This window comes from Phascolarctos cinereus, unplaced genomic scaffold (genome assembly GCF_003287225.1).
Source record: "Phascolarctos cinereus isolate Bilbo 61053 unplaced genomic scaffold, phaCin_HiC Scaffold_726;HRSCAF=1367, whole genome shotgun sequence".
NCBI classification, from domain to species: Eukaryota; Metazoa; Chordata; class Mammalia; order Diprotodontia; family Phascolarctidae; genus Phascolarctos; species Phascolarctos cinereus.
In genome coordinates this window covers 422,024,512-422,041,736 of record NW_027556098.1, presented here as the reverse complement: position 1 = coordinate 422,041,736, position 17,225 = coordinate 422,024,512, and the positions used below count along the sequence as shown (strand labels likewise).

At 59.0% G+C, this 17,225-nt stretch overlaps 3 protein-coding genes across 4 annotated transcripts; all 3 read right to left on the bottom strand.

The window, feature by feature from the left end:
- Nucleotides 1-2,008: 2,008 nt before the first annotated feature.
- On the bottom strand, nt 2,009-12,141 carry SHISA7 (shisa family member 7). 2 transcript variants are annotated; one of them, XM_021004030.2, is made up of 6 exons: nt 12,073-12,141; nt 8,014-8,716; nt 7,101-7,255; nt 6,434-6,499; nt 6,140-6,289; nt 2,009-5,770 (listed from the first exon to the last, which is right to left on the bottom strand). In XM_021004030.2, exons 2-6 carry the CDS (start codon nt 8,694-8,696, stop codon nt 5,124-5,126), a joined length of 1,701 nt encoding a protein of 566 aa, XP_020859689.1. In that variant the 5' UTR covers nt 8,697-8,716; nt 12,073-12,141; the 3' UTR covers nt 2,009-5,123. The 2 variants fall into 2 exon arrangements, with proteins under 2 accessions (XP_020859689.1, XP_078002174.1); XM_078146048.1 differs by lacking the exon at nt 12,073-12,141 and having other exon boundaries at nt 8,014-10,603.
- Nucleotides 12,142-12,311: 170 nt separating this feature from the next.
- On the bottom strand, nt 12,312-15,257 carry ISOC2 (isochorismatase domain containing 2). Its single transcript, XM_021003925.2, is given in 7 exon segments — nt 12,312-12,732; nt 12,983-13,100; nt 13,801-13,871; nt 13,952-14,143; nt 14,145-14,165; nt 14,587-14,784; nt 14,972-15,257. Coding segments are annotated over 7 exon segments (873 nt in total). The 5' UTR covers nt 15,164-15,257; the 3' UTR covers nt 12,312-12,651.
- Nucleotides 15,258-15,566: 309 nt separating this feature from the next.
- On the bottom strand, nt 15,567-16,956 carry CUNH19orf85 (chromosome unknown C19orf85 homolog). The gene is made up of 2 exons (XM_021003926.2): nt 16,749-16,956; nt 15,567-16,392 (listed from the first exon to the last, which is right to left on the bottom strand). Exons 1-2 carry the CDS (start codon nt 16,919-16,921, stop codon nt 15,801-15,803), a joined length of 765 nt encoding a protein of 254 aa, XP_020859585.1. The 5' UTR covers nt 16,922-16,956; the 3' UTR covers nt 15,567-15,800.
- Between the last annotated feature and the right edge of the window lie 269 nt (nt 16,957-17,225).

Below are 17,225 nucleotides of genomic sequence, written 5' to 3'. Positions count from 1 at the left end.
GTTCCTGAGTTCTGACGGGGCAGTGCACGTCTGGGGGATTGCCGCAGTGATGCTCCACTTTCAGGACAGCCTCTGCGTTCTTAGGGATATTCTGTAGTCCAGGGAGGCATTCGTTGTTGCTTTGTTTGGGGAAGAGAATCAGCAGCTAGTGCCTCAATTCCGGCCACGTGAGCGTGTCCTCCCAGGCGTTCAGCGGGGATGACATTTTCACAACCTGCAGGGATGAGGTGCCCGGTTTTCAGCCCTTCCTTCCTCACATAACGTGCTCTGATAAGGGGGCCACCATCAGTCGTCCCGATCCGTATCTGGCCACTGGACCCAGGTGGCTCTGGAGGAGAGAATGGGGCTGGTGACTTTGCACAGCCCTCCCTCACTGAAATCCAACTCACTCGCAAGTCAAGGCATCACCTCCCTGATGTACTGGTCCTCTTTGAGAAGAAGGACGCACCCAACAACCCGATGAAGCCCAGGCTCCAGAAAGACAATCTCCCTGTATCACAGCCCCTCTGTTTCTGCAAACAGATCCACTTGCCTCGGCCGTTTGTTCAGTGTTAGTCAACATATGCTGTCTGAGTTGTTATTTGCCTTTGCCTCACTCTCCCTAGCATGACAATTATCTGTGTTTGTTTCTCATCCTGCCTCCCAGACTGTGAATTCCCTGAAGGCAGGGAACATATTCAATGGGTATTTGGTGATGGGGATGCAGAGCTGGATCTCCAGAGAGGATGGGGCCAGAAATAAAGAATGCTGTCGCTGTTGTTGAATTACGTCCGATTCCTTGTGACCCCATTTGGGGTTTTCTTGGCGAAGATACTGCGGTGATTTGCCATTTCCTCCTCTAGCTTATTTTACAGAGGAAGGAACTGAAGCAGGCAGAGTTAAGTGACTTGCCCAGAGTCACACAGCTGGTAAGCATCTTGAGGCCAGCGTGGAACTCAGGAAGATGAGTCTTCCTGATTCCAGGCCCACAGTTCTTTCCAGGGCCCACAGAGAGCACCACCTAGCTGCCCTCAGAAATATATAGCTAGAGGCAGCTAGGTGGCACAGTGGATAGAGCACCGGCCCTGAATTCAGGAGTACCTGAGTTCAAATCCAGCCTCAGACACATAACACTTACTAGCTGTGTGACCCTGGGCGAGTCACTTAATCCCATTGCCTAGCCAAAAAAAAAAAAAAGAAAGAAATATATAGCTATTTGCATAATGATGATCTGGGAGCTCCTGGGATAGTGAGACAGTATGGAACAGAAAAGAGTGGGGGGCACTTGGCTTTCCCCACAGCTGGGGGCTCCTGAAATGGGCTGCAGCTCCTGCCTCTTCCTCTGTCCCTCCCTTTCTCTGGCCAGTCAGTAATTGGTCAACTCTGTAGACACGCTTTATCTGAACTGAAGGCACACCCTATAAACACAAGAAGGGGCAAGCCTTCCTGAGCTGGTTAATACTGAAAGCTCTCAGGAGGCTTCCTGCTTGTTCATAAACAAAGATAAATTCACCACGGGTGTGTTCTGGGGATCAGTAACAGCAACCTCAGACATACTACAAACAAACATGGTGGGTGGGTGGAGGGGAGCTCCCTGGCGATCTGTAACTTATGGGATCTTTAGAAGAACCGGCAAATGGGATTAAATGTGCCTTAGGATATCCCTGGTCATCTTTAAGCACTTGCTTAAAATGTGCCAGGAGAATATCCTACGTAACCATGCGGTTAAGTGAGGCTAGATCCCTAGTGATCTGGACATCTCATGCACCCCTTGGCCCTCTAGGGGTCCCCAAGGAATCCCAGCTCCATCAGAAGGACTGGTCACTTCAGGACTGGATGGGATTTATGGTACTTTAGGATGAGAAGATTTCCAAAGGACCCAGAGATCATGTGGTCCAAGCCGCTCACTTTCCAGATGGGGCAAATGAGACCTGGGCAGAGGAGAAGTGATTGGCCCTCGACCTGCTAGAGCAGGGACTTGCAAATTTCCCCACTGCCTCCATGAAAACAGAGTCCCCTGAAACAGAGAGCAGGAAAACATCTGTTTATTCAAAAAATCCCAAAGATACAATGACTCTGGCTTCACTCAGGCAGAGAGCAGCGAGAGGGAGATGTGAGGCTTGGAGTGTCCTCTCCCACAGAGCTGTTTCTCCTCCACCCTCTGGCAATTCCAGGACACAAAAGGTTAGAAGCAATTGTGGTGAGCAGGAGAGACTGGATGTCCTGGGTTTGTTCTATCTCCCCTCCAAATCCCCCCACGCTGACCCTGGTCCTTTTCCCATTATGGCTTATAATCAGACATCTAGGGGGAATGAGCAGCCCAGGCAGGTGGGGCAATACCACACCTGGGTCCTTGAAGGGTAAACAAGGGGGAAGGATCAGAATGCGGGTAGGAGACTCCCCCAGATCTCTTCTGGAGGCTGTGGGGAGCCCTGAATTGGAGAAGGGCAAGGAAGGCCCTATTGTATGAAGGGAGTGAGGCCTCAGCAGAACACTGGGGGCCAGGGGGCCCTTAGAAAAAGGAGTCCTGCCATGAGGCATCTGGGGAGTCTCACTCAACTCCTTTCCCTGCCCTGTCAAGGGCTTGTTTCACCATCAAGGTGCAGCTGGAGCTGAGGGCAGAAGTGCAGGCATTTGACTGGGAAGGATAGGGGACAGACTGAGGAGGAGAGCCCCCCCCACCTTGCCCTGGGGGGCTGGGGGAGAGTTTTTTTAGCCCTTTAGTGTTGGGGTATAGGCACCCCCAAATCATGGCTATGTACAAGGGGGGAAGATGAGTTGTGCATTGGGAATGGGGGGAACCCCCCCAAACACCAGAAAGGCTCCCTGGGGAAGAGGAAAGGGGAGATGCCTTCGGAATAGTCTCGCCCCATCCCCTGCTGTCCTCGTCCAGGCTTCACTCTGCCCACCCCTCATCCCCAAGGACAACCCCAAGTCTGAGATGGGATTGTCTGAGGTCAAGGCAGCCAGAGGGGTCAGAGGTCACAGTAGTGAGGACAAAGAGGCAGTGATACCATGAAGAAGGGGCCCATTCCCAAAGCCCTCCAGGGATGAAGTCTTTGAAGGGGGGCCCAGGGACATCACTGGCAGTGGGCAGGAAGCCCTGACTAGGAATGGCGAGTAAGTGGGCAGCAGCCCACGGAGGGGGAGAATTATGTCATCAAAGGACACTCCAAGAGGAAGTGACTCCTCCAGGCAGCGATAAGCTGCCTCCACCTGCCAGGAGTTGATGTCCTCACTGTGGGCCAGGCCAGGAAGCAGTGACATCTGTTATGATGGGGGGAGGGGTCCCAGAGGATGTGGCAGCCATGACATCTTTGGGGGCTGCCCTGGAAGGAGGTGACGACATCATCTAGACAACTGTCTAGACAGCAGGGGTGACACTATTCATGGAAAGCCTCGTTCAGAGGAGGCAGTGACATCATCATTGGAGACCCACTGGAAGGAGGCAGTGATGTCATGCCCCAGAGGGAAGCTGTGACAACATTGGCAGCAGATGCCTATTCAAATTGGGGGGCCTGAGGTGCAGAAAGATGTCATTGTTTCCTCTAGGACATTGCTGGGACCCAGAACGTCGAGGCAAACTCCAGGGCTGGAGGAAGATGAGTCCTTCAGGCTATGGTATATTAAGTAACGCAGCCTGGGAGGAGGACACTTGGAACAGCAGAGGGAGGCAGGGTCGCCAGGCACCAGGGAGGTGAGAGTTCTCCTGCACTCTGTCCTGGTCAGAGTACCCCTGGAACACTGGGCTGAGCTCTGGAAAGCGCAGTTCAAGAAGGACGTTGATCAGCTGGAGAGTGTCCAGAGGAGGACATCAAGGATGGAGAAGGGCTTGGAGTCCATGTCTAGGGAGGACCAGTCAAGCAATGGGGTGTGTTTCACCTGGAGATTTGGGGGGGAATATGAGAGCTGTCTTCAAGTATTTCAAGGTCTGTCATGTAGAGAATGAACTAGATTTCTTCTATTTGCCCACAGAGGCCAGAACTAGGGGTGATGCGGGGAAACTTGCAGAAGCAGATACAGGCTGACAAGAACTACCCCCAATGGAATGGGCTGCCACAAGAGATGGCCAGGTCACCCTCCCTTGGGGTCTTCAAGCAGAGGCTGCAAGACCACTCACTGGACAGGACGCCGAGGTAAGGGCTGGACAACATGGCTGGCCATTGGGGTGTATTCCAGCTGTCATTCTCCGGTTCCTTTGTGGGAGTGGAGTTCCCCTAAGGTCAAGGGAGGAAGTGGTCCTGGAGAGGACTGGACTGGTGCTAGAAAGGCAGAAGAGCTTCATTGACAGTAAAGGGAGAAAGGCCAGAAGGCTCCATGCATTGAGAGCTGGAGCCTATGATTGTGGATTCCACATGGGGGGAATTGGGGAGCCTTCAAGGCCAGTATCCCAGGAAGAGTCAGAGGCTAGGAGCCTGTCTCCAAGAAGAGGTGTGGGGCCTTTGGAAAAATGACACTGTAGGAAAAAGAGAGGGTTGAACCTTGGCAGGAATGCATCTGGAATGCAGGGATACTCAAGGAGAGATGGTGTCCCACAATGTGTCTGGGACCATCTCCAGCTGACCCCTGGCCCTCCCTGGACATTCACCAAAGGGTCAGAACCATGTCCCAGGAAGGGATGGAGCCTGTGGCAGATGAGGTCATGTGAATGAGCACTGTCTCTGGAGATGAGGTGATGAGAAGGGGTGATGTCTCTAGGAATGACTTCTCAGGAAAGGATGGAGGGAGCCTCTAGAGTCGATGTCATAAAAATGGTAGACCCTTTGGAGGTGGGGCTGCAGGATGAGGAGTGCGGACTCTGGACATGACCTCCTAGGAAAAGGGGCATCCTCTGGGGGTGATGTCACAGGAAGGGGTGAGGCCTCCAGGGATGATGTCACAGGAAGGAGTGAAGACTTTGGCAGTGCCGTCAGAAGAAGGAGATCCACTAGGGATGTCATCCCTCCAAGGACCAGAGCCCCCAGAGATGCTGTCACTGGAAGGAAGAGTCTCTGGAGCTCAGGACATAGGAAGGGGGGGCAGCGTCTGGAGGTGATGTCACCGGAAGGACCAGAGCCTCTGGAGATCACATCCCAGAAGGGGGCAGGGGCGATGCCCCTGAGGCCCCCATCGGCCAGAACCTCGTGTGGGCGGGCGCGGAGCCCTCAGACTGTCACCTCATTCTTGCTCGCTGTGCGCAGGTGTTGTGGATGGTGGTGGCCAGGGATGAACTGGAGGGTCTCCAGGCCTCCCTGATGCTGGAAGGGTGGGCGTCGGGCCAACGTGCCCCCACCGCCCCCTGCCTCGGCCCCCATGCCCCCCCAGGCCGCAGGGGACAGGCTGTGGCGCAGGTGGTGGGCGTGGTGAGTGTGAAGGGGAGGGGGCAGGCCATGGAGGGGAGTTGGGGGGCCAGGCCCCAGAAGCAGGTTGGTGTGGGAGGCGGCCAGACCCCCTCGGGGTGCGTCTGGGGGCGGCGCGGGGCTCCGGGGCGGGGACAGGAGCCGCTCCTGGCTCTGTAGGGCCTCGGGAGAGGAGAGCAAAAGGCGCTCCTGGGAGACCAGGCGGGCCCGGGGCAGGGTGAACTCACAATGGGAGCCCCGGCCGCTGTCCGACAGCAGATGTTCCTGAGACATGACCCGCCGGGGGTTGGGCATCGGCGCCTGCTCCTCAGGGCTGCCCCAGCCTTCGCCAGCCCCGCCGTAGCAGCCGCCCCCGGTGCCGGGCCGGCGCATGGTGTGGAGGGGCAGCGTCCCACGGGGGAGCTCCGCCAGGTGCCTCCTCTTCATGTACGCCTCATCCAGGTCCTTCTCGGCTAAGCATACGTAAGGCACGAGAACTCTTAGCTCCCCAGCCCTTCCCCAGCCCCCCGGGCTCCTGACCTAGACTCAGATAGGGAGCAGACCTCGAGCTTAGGCAGTCCTAGGGGAGCCAGGTCCAGGGTTCGGATGGGCAGAGGCCAAATTAGAACCTCATTGACTCACAAGACAGACCTACCAGACTGTCTCCCACCTTGGAGAGCATCCAGCCCCACCCCCGACTTTATAGAGAGGGAAGCGGTCCTGCCCTGTGCCAGCCAGCCAAGGAGGCAGCAGGCATGGGTCCTCCCTGGCAGCTGCTCCCACCCTACCCACTTGATCCTGGGGCAGCCTCCCCCACCGTCTCCCCATTACCCTGGCCTCACCAAGCCTCTTGAGGGAAGAGTATCGGCTGAGCTCGGACTTGACTGCGGCCTCGTAGGAGGGGGGCAGGTGGGAGAGGTTGTGGAAGGATCGGGAGCAGGAGAGGGTAGAGTAATGGAGGACTGGGCTGGGGGGAGGCGGGGCTCGCCAGTCTGGGATGAAAGGGAGAAATGGCAGAAGGAGGCAGGTTGGAGGCAGTGCCCCGTGGGGAGGCTCCCCCCAATCCAGCTCCCTCCCTCCCCAGGCATTCTCCCCCACCCCCACTTCCCCTGCCCCTCCCAGGTGCCCCTCCATACCAAGCGTGGCAGCATGGTGTTTGGGACTGTTGACGTTGAGATGGATATAATTATGATGCAGGGTATCTGTGAGGAGGAAGGAGGAGGATAAGGATTTGCCCGTGAACGTCGCTCTCACCCCCTCTTTGGAGAGCCCCCCAAAAGCGCCAAGGGTCTCCCTTGTCCCACCTAGGGCTCATGGCCTTGGCATTCAAGCCTGTCCCTCTGTAGCCAATCCCCCATAAAGGTAGAGGCAACAGCAACTGCCCCATTGTACAGAAGGGGAAACTAAGGCCCAGCCAGGCCTTGGGCTCAGGGCTTCTGAGTCCCAGCACTCCATGGGCCCTGGGCATATTAGGTATGTGGCAAAGAGGAAGGGTCTGAGGGAAAGAGAGAAGAAGGGGATGGAGAGAAGAAACAGAGGGGGAGGGGGAAGATAGAGGGTTCAGGCTGGGATGAGGGGCGGAAGGGAGGAAGGGGAAGGGCCTCAAGAACGAGTGAGGAGGCGGAAGAGAGGGAGGAGCCGCATGGAAGCCTGGAGGGATGTGGGGGAAGGTGATGGGGGGAGAGGCAGAGAGAGAAGTCAGGCGCTTGGAATTGTGGGAAGACCAGGACTTCGAGGGGGGACAAAGGGATGGAGGGGGACTGACCGAGGATGCCCTCCCCACCCCCACAGCCCGAGGCTCACCGTGGTTGGAGACTTTGACGGGATTATAGAGGTTTTTGGGGGGCCGGGGAGGAATGCTGTCAGGTCCTCCCAGGCCTGGGGTCAAAGAACTGCTCCGTGCCCGGTCAGGACGGGTGGTTGGCCCTGCCTGGTGCCTCAGGATATCCACCAGGGCCCTGGATGCAGGGGGTGGAGAGGAGTCAGAGGCACTGGACCCCAAATACTCACCTGGACCCTCCTCTCCCCTGCCTCAGGGGACCCAGCCTCTGCCCTCCCAGTCCTGAGGCCTCTCTTCTCTTCCGCAGGACCTGCGACCTGCGTCTTCCTCCCCAGCCTGGCTCCAGCACCTGGCCCACTGGCTGGGTCACAGGGCCCTCCTCACATGGTACCATCCTGGGCGTACTAGGCTTCTCTTTCTTGCCCCTTGTCTTCTGGGGTTTTACCTGAGGCCCTAGGGTGATCAGTGACTAGAGCTGGGGCAGGTTCTGGGTGAAGCCAGAAAGCCCTCCTAAGGGTCACAGTCTCCTCAGCTGCCTGGTCTCCAGTGGACAGGGAAGCCCACATGTACACACCCCCAGGCCTGCGGCTCTACGCCTGAGCACACTTGTCACACGGAGTGCCCCAGACAACCTGGCCCCACTGTACCCACCAGCACCACATATCCCCAGAGGCCCTACGTCCACGCACTGATCCCCAGGGCAATTCCCACCCCCTTAGCCAGCATGTTACCCTAGGGTTCCCTCCTGGGTTAACATGCTGTGGAACAGACCTAGGGCATGCGAACCTGTAGCAGCGCCCACCCCCCAAATCTCTATCCCCCTCTCCCTGGCTATCCTGCATGCATGTAGAAGGGGGTAAACAGCTGTGCCCCCCAGGTCCTGTGGGCCCCTCCTCTGCACCCCCAGCATCCACCCCCCAGCCCCAGCTGGGGTACCTGGGCACGTTGATCTCCCGGTGAGCCCGGGGGGCCCGGGATGCTTTGCTGAAGGCCACCTTGGCACCTACACCCACGGCCAAGGCGAAGCTGATGACTCCGCACACCACGTAGGCGGTACTGCCGCCGGGCCCCTCGCCGCCCCTGCCTCCAGCCCCGCCGGCTCCAGACCCTGCCCGCTTCCCATCCAGCCAGCCTGGCTGGCCTGGCCCGAGCCCCCCGCCGTCCCCGCCCACCCCGGGCCCACCGGCGTCGGAGGGCTGGGGTGTGTAGGCCCAGACTGGGGTGTCGTAATTGGAGCAGGAGGCCTGGGCCAGGCGCATGTGGCGGTGCTCACAGCAGAAGCGGTAATAGCATGTGCCGCAGCAGAAGCGGAAGGAGCCAGTGCTGCAGTTGAAGGTGGCATCGTACTGGCCCATGACATCATAGTAGCCGTGGCACAGCTCTGCAGGCAGGGGGGCCCGAGCTGCCTGCCCTCCACTACTGCCCCCCGAGGTCCCATTGGTCAGCCCGCCACCGCCGCTCCCTGTCATGGCCCCTGTCAGCCGGCGCAGGTGGGCCAACAGGGCTGGGAGGGGGCCTGTGGCTGCCAAGCTGGTGCTGTTGGGCAGGTGGGCCACAGCCAGGGTTGGGCCGAGGGCAGAGGCCAGGAAGAGGGGACACAGGAACAGGGCAGGAGGCATGGCTGCAGCAAGGCTTGGCACTGGGAAGAGAAGAGGAAAAAGATGAGGCATAGACGAGAGGGCCAGAGAGAAGGGGGGTAATGGGCTGAGAGAGACAGATGGCGAGGGGCCATGGGCAGAGGAGAGAAGGCTGGAGAGCTGCTAGATGGTTCCCAGGGAGAGCCAGGCAGAGAGAAGGCACCCTTGGGGAAGAGGAGAGAGCAGAGGCCAGGAAGAGCGATGTCCGTCTGGCCAGATGGTCAGCCAGACAGGGAATGGGGAATGGAAGATGGAAACAACAGAGATGGGGGCACAGGCAGGACACAGGGAGGCCGAGGAAGAAATGGAGAGAGGACAAATGAGGGTGTAATCTCCTCTCCCACCTGCCCCAAAAGGAAGGACTCAAGGTCTCCCCAAGGAATGAGACAGAGAGATGAATACACATTGTGTGAGAGAGATAGCAGAGACAGAGACAGCAAAGGGAAAAGTAGGCTTAGAAGATGAGAAACAAAGACAACGGCAGTCTGAGATGCTTAGAAAGTGAGCGACGGCTGAGACCGCTGGAGAGACACTCAGGGGCAGACAGGAAGGGCACGTTCAGGGAATAAGAGCTGGAACAGTGAGAGAGCCACCCCCGTAGGTGTTCTGAGTGGCCCAGAGGGACTGGGCCAGCCACTAGGAGCTGGGCGCCCCTGGACAGTGGACTCAGGGCTTTCTTCCCAGTCTAACTCCACCGGTTTCCATGGTAGCCGCCCACCAAGGTACCAACCCCACTTCCCTGGAGATATACAACATATGCTGCCACATGACAGAGGCACAACCTAGTGACCCGCAGATACACGCTGTCCCTCAGCAACACGGTCACAACACCCATGCACGCACAACTTCTCCATCCATGGCTGGGGCCCTGCAGCCTCCCCTCCAACAGACATCCAACAGGCCTCATGGCACAGGGGGCCCCCAGCTGCAGGCTAGACACAACTTGTGGACACAGCATTTCCCTTCCACAGGAACTCTCAGTTCCCACTGGAAACACACACACACACACACACACACACACACACACACACACACACAACCTCACATGCAGTGACAGACACAACTGCATTCATACACAGGTGCACAATTCGAAACCCATCCCCCCAGGCTCCAGACTACAGACATTCCCAAATACCAGGTGTGGGCACATAAAACCAGAAACATCTAGGCACAGCTCTAGGCGCCATGGACAGATCCTGAGGTGCCCTGACTCAGACCTCTGCCCTCTCAGAAATGGGATTGTGACGGAACATCTGCAGATACGCACCCATAAAATCCCCTTTTCTCCCTCCAAAGGCACCCTGTCTGGCAGACAAAACCTCTCTCCCTTCTACTCCCCCTTAGCTTCTGATGCCTTTTTAGTTGGGGGAGGGAGCTATAGAGAGTGGGAGAGATACATCTTCCCCCCCACCCCCATGCTCCATCACTAGCCTGAGACAGGAGAGCCAGGCACATCCCCATCCACAGCCCTCCCTGCCCACTGGAGTGACCCAGACAAAAACTGAGAAGCAGGTGAGATGGGAGGACGTGTAGAGACAAAGAAGGGAAGACAGAGAGAAAGAGATGTCTGGAGACACGGACAGAAATAGGGAAAAAAACAAAGACAGAGATGGAGAGAGAGATAAGGCAATGGAGGGAGAGAAAGAGATGGAGGGAGAGGCAGAGTCAGCCACACAGCCACTTTGTCACCAACACAGTTGTTCCCTCTCTCAGCACCTCAGTCTCCCATCTGAATATCTTTCTGTGTCTAAATCCCTGGACCCTCTTCAGCTCCAACGTCCAACCTGTCTCTAATCTCTGAGTCTCCTCAACTGTGCCTTGTCTCTACGTCTCTATGCTGGCTTATTCCAAAGCAGGGAGATTCAGTCCTCCCCCGCCCCCCCACCCCAGCTGGGAGCAGGGGACACAGATAGAGAGGGGATTAGTTTGAGGCTCCGGTCACCCACCCACCCCTTCTCCTTACCCAGCTTTGCCACTTGCCTACAGCTTCAGCGTGTGTGTGTGTGTGTGTGTGTGTGTGTGTGTGTGTGTGTGTGAATGAAGGAAATGGACCAGAGTCCTGAGTGTCCAAGTACGTGGTGTTGGTGTGTGCTTGGTTCCTGTGTTTCTTTGTGTGTGTGTGTGTGTGTGTGTGTGTGTGTGTGTGTGTGTGTGTGTACGGAGGCGGGGGCAGAACCCTGTATGTATGTCTACATGTGGGTGGGTAGGTGGGAGCCGGGGCACTTGTGTGTGTGTGTGTGTGTGTGTGCCTTTTTCTATGTGCAGATTCCAGGGGCTACGGGGGAGGATTTAGGGTTGGGGAAAAGGAGGGCTGCTGGAATGTCAGAGGGTGGAGAACGAGCCACAGGAGAGGAAAGGAGTGGGGTTCTGGACAACCAGAGGCAAAGGGGTCTGGGGTACAGAAATGATGGGTGCAGTGGGAGGGGCCTCAGGTCGCTAGCAGGCCGACCCCAAGGCCCGGGAGCCCCAACGCTCCGAGAGGGCGGGCCCCCTGCTCCCCGCAGGCTGCGTGCCTTCGGCGCGGGGCTCGCTTTTGCTACGGTCCCTTCATTCGGGGTGTCTCCCAGTCTCTGTTGCCTTCTTTTGTTTCAGTCACCTGAGCCTCTGCCCGTCATCTCCTACATCCCTCCCTGTCTCGGTGGTCTCTGCGTGGGGGTGGGGGCGACGTCGGCACCAGGAGTCAAAGCGCCCCTTCCCTTTCCTTCCGGGGGCTCCAGGGGTGGGGTGGGGGTTATGTGGGGGGAGGGCCACGTATGCGGCAGGAGCGGGTTGTTCCCGGCGCAGAATAGACTCCTGTTGCCATGGTGACGGGAGCGCGGGCCTAGGGGAGGGAGGCAGGCTCCTGCATAGGTATGGGGTACAGGATTCCGGGGTCCTTGCGGGAGGGGGAAGGGGGCTGAGTGCATAACTCCTGAGGGAGTGGGGGCAGAGGGGAGAGAGAAGGTTGCCTGGGTCCCTGAAGGAGGACGAGGCTTGGCTATCAGGATGCCTGGATCTTCGAAGGGAGAAGCCCTGGGGATCACGACACCTGCGTCCTTAAGAGGGAAGCTGGGGCCCTGAGAAAGGGAAGAACTTGGAGAGGGAGAACCGAGGTTCCCGAAAGGAGCGGCTGGGAGCGCAGCATGCCTGGCTCCCCGAGGCAGGACGCTGAGCCTCAGGACTGCCCGCTTCCTGAAGGATACCACGACTGCGGAGAAAGGATGCCTGGGTCTCTGAGGGGGCGGAGGTTAGGAGCTCGGATGCCTGGGTCTCTGGGGAGGGGGGCGTTGACGGTGGGAAAGGGGGCTGACGGGCGCCTGGACTCCGGAGCTGACGTGCTGTGGGCGCAACACCCCCCTCCCCTTTCTGTGTAGCTCACCTGGCTTTACGGATGTCGGGCTTCCGGATCTCGGGACAGACCGGCTTATTCTCCGCGCCCCGTCCTGCCCCTGCCAGCCCCCTGCTTGCCCCTCCCTGTCTCCAAGAGTCTTGGTATCGCCGCCACGCGTCTCTGGTCTCTGAGCATCTCTAAGTCTCTGAGGACCCCCCCCGCCAGTTCCCAATGGCCCCTTCCTCCCCCGCGCTCCCCCCTCTCGTGATCAAGAATGGTTTCGTCCATATGTGGAGGAAAGCTTTATTCCCCGAACCAGGCTCGGAGGGTCACCTCCCCCCAGTCCGCCCCCTCCAGGGCCTAGCCAATCTCCTCCCTTTTTTCAAGGCACAATTTGCATAGAGGGAGGTGGTCGGCCAATGGAACCGGTGCTTTCTGCTGAGATGGGGGGAGGGAGGTGGTTCCATCTCAAGGGGGAAGCTTTTCCCCCTCCCAGGACAGAGCCCTTCGCCCCCTGGAGAGGGGATCCAAGCTCAACTAGTAGGAGCTCCCGTAGGGAGGTTGTGTTGCGGCCGACCCAACGCTGGCTGTTCACTGGATGCGTGTGTGAAGGGGGTTTAGGGGTGTTCAGCTGAGGAGGGGGGTCTGGCCCTGGAACAAGCCAAGCAGTCCGCTATCGGGGGCTGGATCCCTAATTAATTTCTGCACCTGGAAGGAAGAGGGAGAAGTGTAGAGAAGAGACGAGGGAGCCAAAGAGAGGGAGAGGAAGGAAGGAGGAATAACCCCAAGGGGCCAAGCGTAGGGTTAGGGGGAGGGAGGAGCAAGCCCAAGGAATGGGGGAGGGGAAGGATGGTGGGATAGGGACCTGGGGAGTCCCCGGGGCTGGGGGGGGTAGGAGGAGAGAAGGGAGGTGCAAGCCCAGGGAATGGAGGAGGGCCCCAGGGGAAATCTCGGCTACCTCCTTGAAACGCGGATGGGCAGAATCGCCCACCAGCTGCAGTATGAGGCACTCGCTGGTGGTGAGGAAGACCCCGCTCTGGCGCATCCTGGACAAAGCCAGCAACCGGTCCACCTGACTGAAAGAGGAAGGGGGCGGATCGTGCTTGGAGATCGAGTGGTACTAGGCTGGGCGACCTGGGCTTCAGCCTCTGGGTCTGAGAAATGGGTGAGGGAGTGTGGCTACATGATTAATCTCTAAGAATTCCACCAACACAGATTAAGCTCCAACTGAGTACCAGGCACAGTGCTAGGCCTGAGGGAGGCAAGCACCCTAGAGGATCAGGACACCCGGGTGGGGGGGGCAGCTGGGCGATCTAGACTCCTGGGATGCAGAAAAAAGGGGGAAGACAAAAGTCCGAGTCCTCTGGGAGCTCTGTTCTTCCTACCTGGACCTACCATCAGGATAACAAAGTAACTAGGAAAGGGAGAGCTTACTTACATGGGGGTGAGAGGGAGGGGGGTCAGGCAGGGAAAGCTCCAGGGAATGGATGGCCTTTAGAAAGAAGACGTAACCCCTTCCCTCTTCTCACTGCCACATGGTTCAGTCCAACGGGAGGGGTGTCTGCGAGTGGGCTCCAGCAAGCCGCGATGGACTCTCCCCTCAAGCCAAGGACCCCAGGGCTTTAGGGGTGGCTCCTCCCAGGGGAGCCGGGTGCTGCAGTCCACTCCCTCATTCATTCCATTCCACAAGTGTCCCCGTGGGATACCTTCCACGGGTCCCAATGGCCCCCAGGTCTCAGCCGCCTTGCTGGCCCCCCTCCCCACCTGCTCACTGACCTGCGGGAGGAGCAGGCGTCAGCCACCAAGTGCACATCGAGGCCTCTCTCCAGAAGGTCCAGGGCTGTGCTCTGGGGGGGAGGGTCAGAGGTAAGGGGCAGGGTCGACGTTAAGGATGACCGCGTGGGTCTGCCTCTGGGGGGAACCCTACCATAATACAGGCTTGGGCCTCGATGCCACACAGCAGCACCGACCGCAGGCTGGGCCTGGCCTTCATCAGCCTCTCCACTTCAGGCACCACCATGCTGAAGCACGTCTTGGGCACTGCTTGGATATCCTGAGCCCCCAGCTCCGGGACTGTGGGACCCAGGCCCTTGGGGTACTGTTCCGTCAGCATCACTGGGGATGTCCAGCATCCGGGCCACCTGGGGGTAGGGGGGACAAGTGGGGCTTATGGCACCTGGGGGGGTCAGGTAAGGACAAGACAGTTGGAAGGAGGGTAGGTGTGGACAAGACACCTGGGGGGCGGGGTCAAGCATGGACAAGACAGGGGCAGCTGGGTGGCCCAGTGGATAGAGCACCGGCCCTGGAGTCAGGAGGACCTGAGTTCAAATCCGACCTCAGACACATGCTACTTACTAGCTGTGTGACCCTCGGCATGTCACTTAACCCCGATTTGGTGTTAACTCAGTTTGGAGGGGGATCAGGTGGGGACAAGACACCTGAGGCGGTCAGGTGTGGACAAGACACCTGGGGGGGGGTCAGGTGGGGACAAGACAGTTGGAGGGCGGTCCGTGGCAGCTGGGAAGTGAGGCCGGGGCAGGACAGGGCAGGGCCGCCCCGCACCTGGAGCATGCGGGCTGACACGGCCACGATCTGGGGGAAGAAGGAGATGGTGCCTCGGAATTTCTCCTGCATGTCGCATAGGAAGAGCATGGAAGAGCCGGGGAGCACGCGGCCCAGGGCCAGTCGGGCGGTTGCCATCTCTGGGGAGGAGAGACCGGGGGCTGGGGGCCGTCCAGCCTCGGAGGGTTCAGGACCCCGCTTTGTAGAAAGGGAAACCGAGGCGCGTGAGAGGAAGGGCAAGGGACCCCGGTCCGCCTCCCGACCCCCGGGACCGGGATTCGAAGCGGAGCTCCTCTCACGTCCGTAGGCCAGCCTAGCCCCCAACGGGTCTGCGCTTGCTCCCCCAACCCCCGGGGGCCGGAAGTCAGGAACCCCCAGTACTCACTGCCTCCTCGACCTTCGCTATTTCCTTAAGACGTCCCGCCCCTGGCGCAGGAGGCCAATCGGGGCGTGGGCGGGGCCCGAGCCGCCAATCGGAGGGAGGGCGGGGTCCGAGGCGCCAATCAGTGCTCAAGGACCCACTGGGCTCAGAGGTAAGAGGAAGAGGAGCTCCAGGTCCCGCCCTTAGCACTCCCATTGGCTAGCTGTAGGCGCCGCTCCACCAATCAGAAACCTGAATCCTTGAAGAGGTGGGGTCAAGAAGAAAAGTCCGAGAAAAAAAGAGAGGCCGGGTCCTCTGACCTTTGACCCCTACCTAGACATAGGCAGAAAGATCTTTTGGAGGGAGGGGTTTCTTGGAGCCTGGCGTGCAGGCTGGGCGTGAAAGCCAAGGTCGCGAGTGCTTACGTAGAAGGCAGAGGCCAGGGCTGGGGCGTCGGAAGCCCCTATGGACCAATGAGGAGGCTCGAGGTGTGGTGACGTCACTAGTCTCCTAGTGGAATCATCACCTTCCCCCATCCCTTCCTTAGCGCCTGGAGCGTATCTGCGCGTGCGCGCGGGGAGGGGGTGGGTGGGCGCTTGGAGGAAAGAAACAACTCAGATTCGATGCTAGCATTTATTAAGCACCTGATGAGTCCTGGGCTCCGGGCTAGGGGCGTGCTGGACTTGCGGGGGAGGGGGAGGGGACCGAGAGGACCCCCAGAGAGGACTCAGTGAAGAATAGAGACCGAGATGAGAAAGGATGAAGGAGAAACTGACCGGGACGAAGGAAGCCGGTCCGGGAGCGCTAGCTGGAGGAGGAGACGGGCCGGTCCTTGATGGACTGAACTGGACGCTCAGGGACAGAGGGAGCCAGGAGGGGCGTCCAGCGGGCAGAGAGTCCCCAGCCTCGGGCCCCCGCAGAGCCGGGACGGCTCTGTCTCAGCAGCCCAGCACGTCCCTGCAGCCAGGGTCCCCTCCAAGACCCCCAGGGCACGGGGGGACAAGGGGGCCAGGGCCATGGCTCCGTAGGGAAGACACTGACCCGGCTCCTGGTACTGGGTCTCTATAGTATTGCTGGACAGGTCCGTGGGGCCGAAGGTCAGTGGGGGGAGGTGGGGAGCCTGGACAGACAGGGAGGAGGCAGGGGGCACCTGGGCGGGCACGGAGGGGTCTTCAGTAACTGGAGGAAGAAGGGAAGGGCCAGGGGTTTGCAGCCTGGGACTCAAAGGGATGATCTCAAAGAGCTCATGGGTCGGGTTCTGGAGAGCCCTGGGACTCAGGGCCAGCCCTGGCCCAGCACTCTCTGGAGCAGCCAGGGCCTGGGCCACCCCGAGGAAGGGGGAGGGAGGCCGCTGGAGCCGGGGCTTGGGCTGGGGGCCTGGGCCCCCTTGGGACAGGACGGTCAGGGCCAAGTGTTGGGTGGCTTCCTCAATATCGGCAAAACTCCTGTGTAGATTGGGGAGTTGAGGGGTGGCTCACCACGTTTGTCTCTGAACCAGACCTGCTCGCTCCATCCCTCCCTCCACCTCCTTCCTCGCCCTCCTCCCTCATCCTGTCTCCCTGCCTCTCTCCCCTGTCCCTCCACAATCACATCCTCCCCTGGGCCTGTCTGTTTCTGTTTCTCTCGCTGTCTCTCCATTTATCAGTCTCTTTATTTGTCCCTCTCTTTCTCACTGCCGGTTTTTTCCCTCTATATTCCTGTTTATCTGGTTCGATGTGTCTCTGATCTATCTCTGTTTTTGTCTCTCTTTCCGCTGGCCTGGGACCACACAGTTACTCCTGCCTCTTGGTCCAGCTCTCACCTGCACAGCTGGTTGTAGAGGAATCTCCGGTGGTTGGGTTTTCTCCGGGAGGGCCGAGCCTTCCGGGGCTGCAGGGTCCTCAAGATTTGGGCAGCCACCCCACTCACGAAGGCGCACAGCTCCTGGGGTGCAGGTTCAGGGAGCCCTGAGGTGGCTGGGGTGCCAGGGTGCATCTCCCTGCCTGCAGGAACTATGTTGGGTAAGAAAGAGGAAGTGAGTTTGTGGGGAAACAGACTTCCTGCCCCCCCCAACGCACACACTCTCTCTCTCTCTCTCACACACACACACACACACACACACACACACACACACACACACACACACCCCAAGCTGGTAGGCAGAAGACAAGGCCCCTCTCCACCCCTGGAGGCATTGTCTGACCCTGGACACACCCCTGCTCCTCCTTAGGCCTCAGCTTTTCCCTCCAGAAAATGGGTAGTGGTGGGGTGGTGGTTTTTATGGTCTTTGAGGTTGTAA

Bases quoted from the DNA above. Each gene is read 5' to 3' on its own strand.
- SHISA7 (XM_078146048.1), bottom strand. From the start codon at position 8,747: ATGCCTCATCTTTTTCCTCTTCTCTTCCCAGTGCCAAGCCTTGCTGCA. The intron at 6,290-6,433 runs GTATGGAGGGGC...CTTTCATCCCAG, and splicing joins ACACCATGCTGCCACGCTTG to ACTGGCGAGCCCCGCCTCCC. The intron at 5,771-6,139 runs GTGAGGCCAGGG...ACGTATGCTTAG, and splicing joins CTCTTCCCTCAAGAGGCTTG to CCGAGAAGGACCTGGATGAG.
- CUNH19orf85 (XM_021003926.2), bottom strand. From the start codon at position 16,921: ATGCACCCTGGCACCCCAGCCACCTCAGGGCTCCCTGAACCTGCACCC. The intron at 16,393-16,748 runs GTGAGAGCTGGA...CAATCTACACAG, and splicing joins CTCTACAACCAGCTGTGCAG to GAGTTTTGCCGATATTGAGG.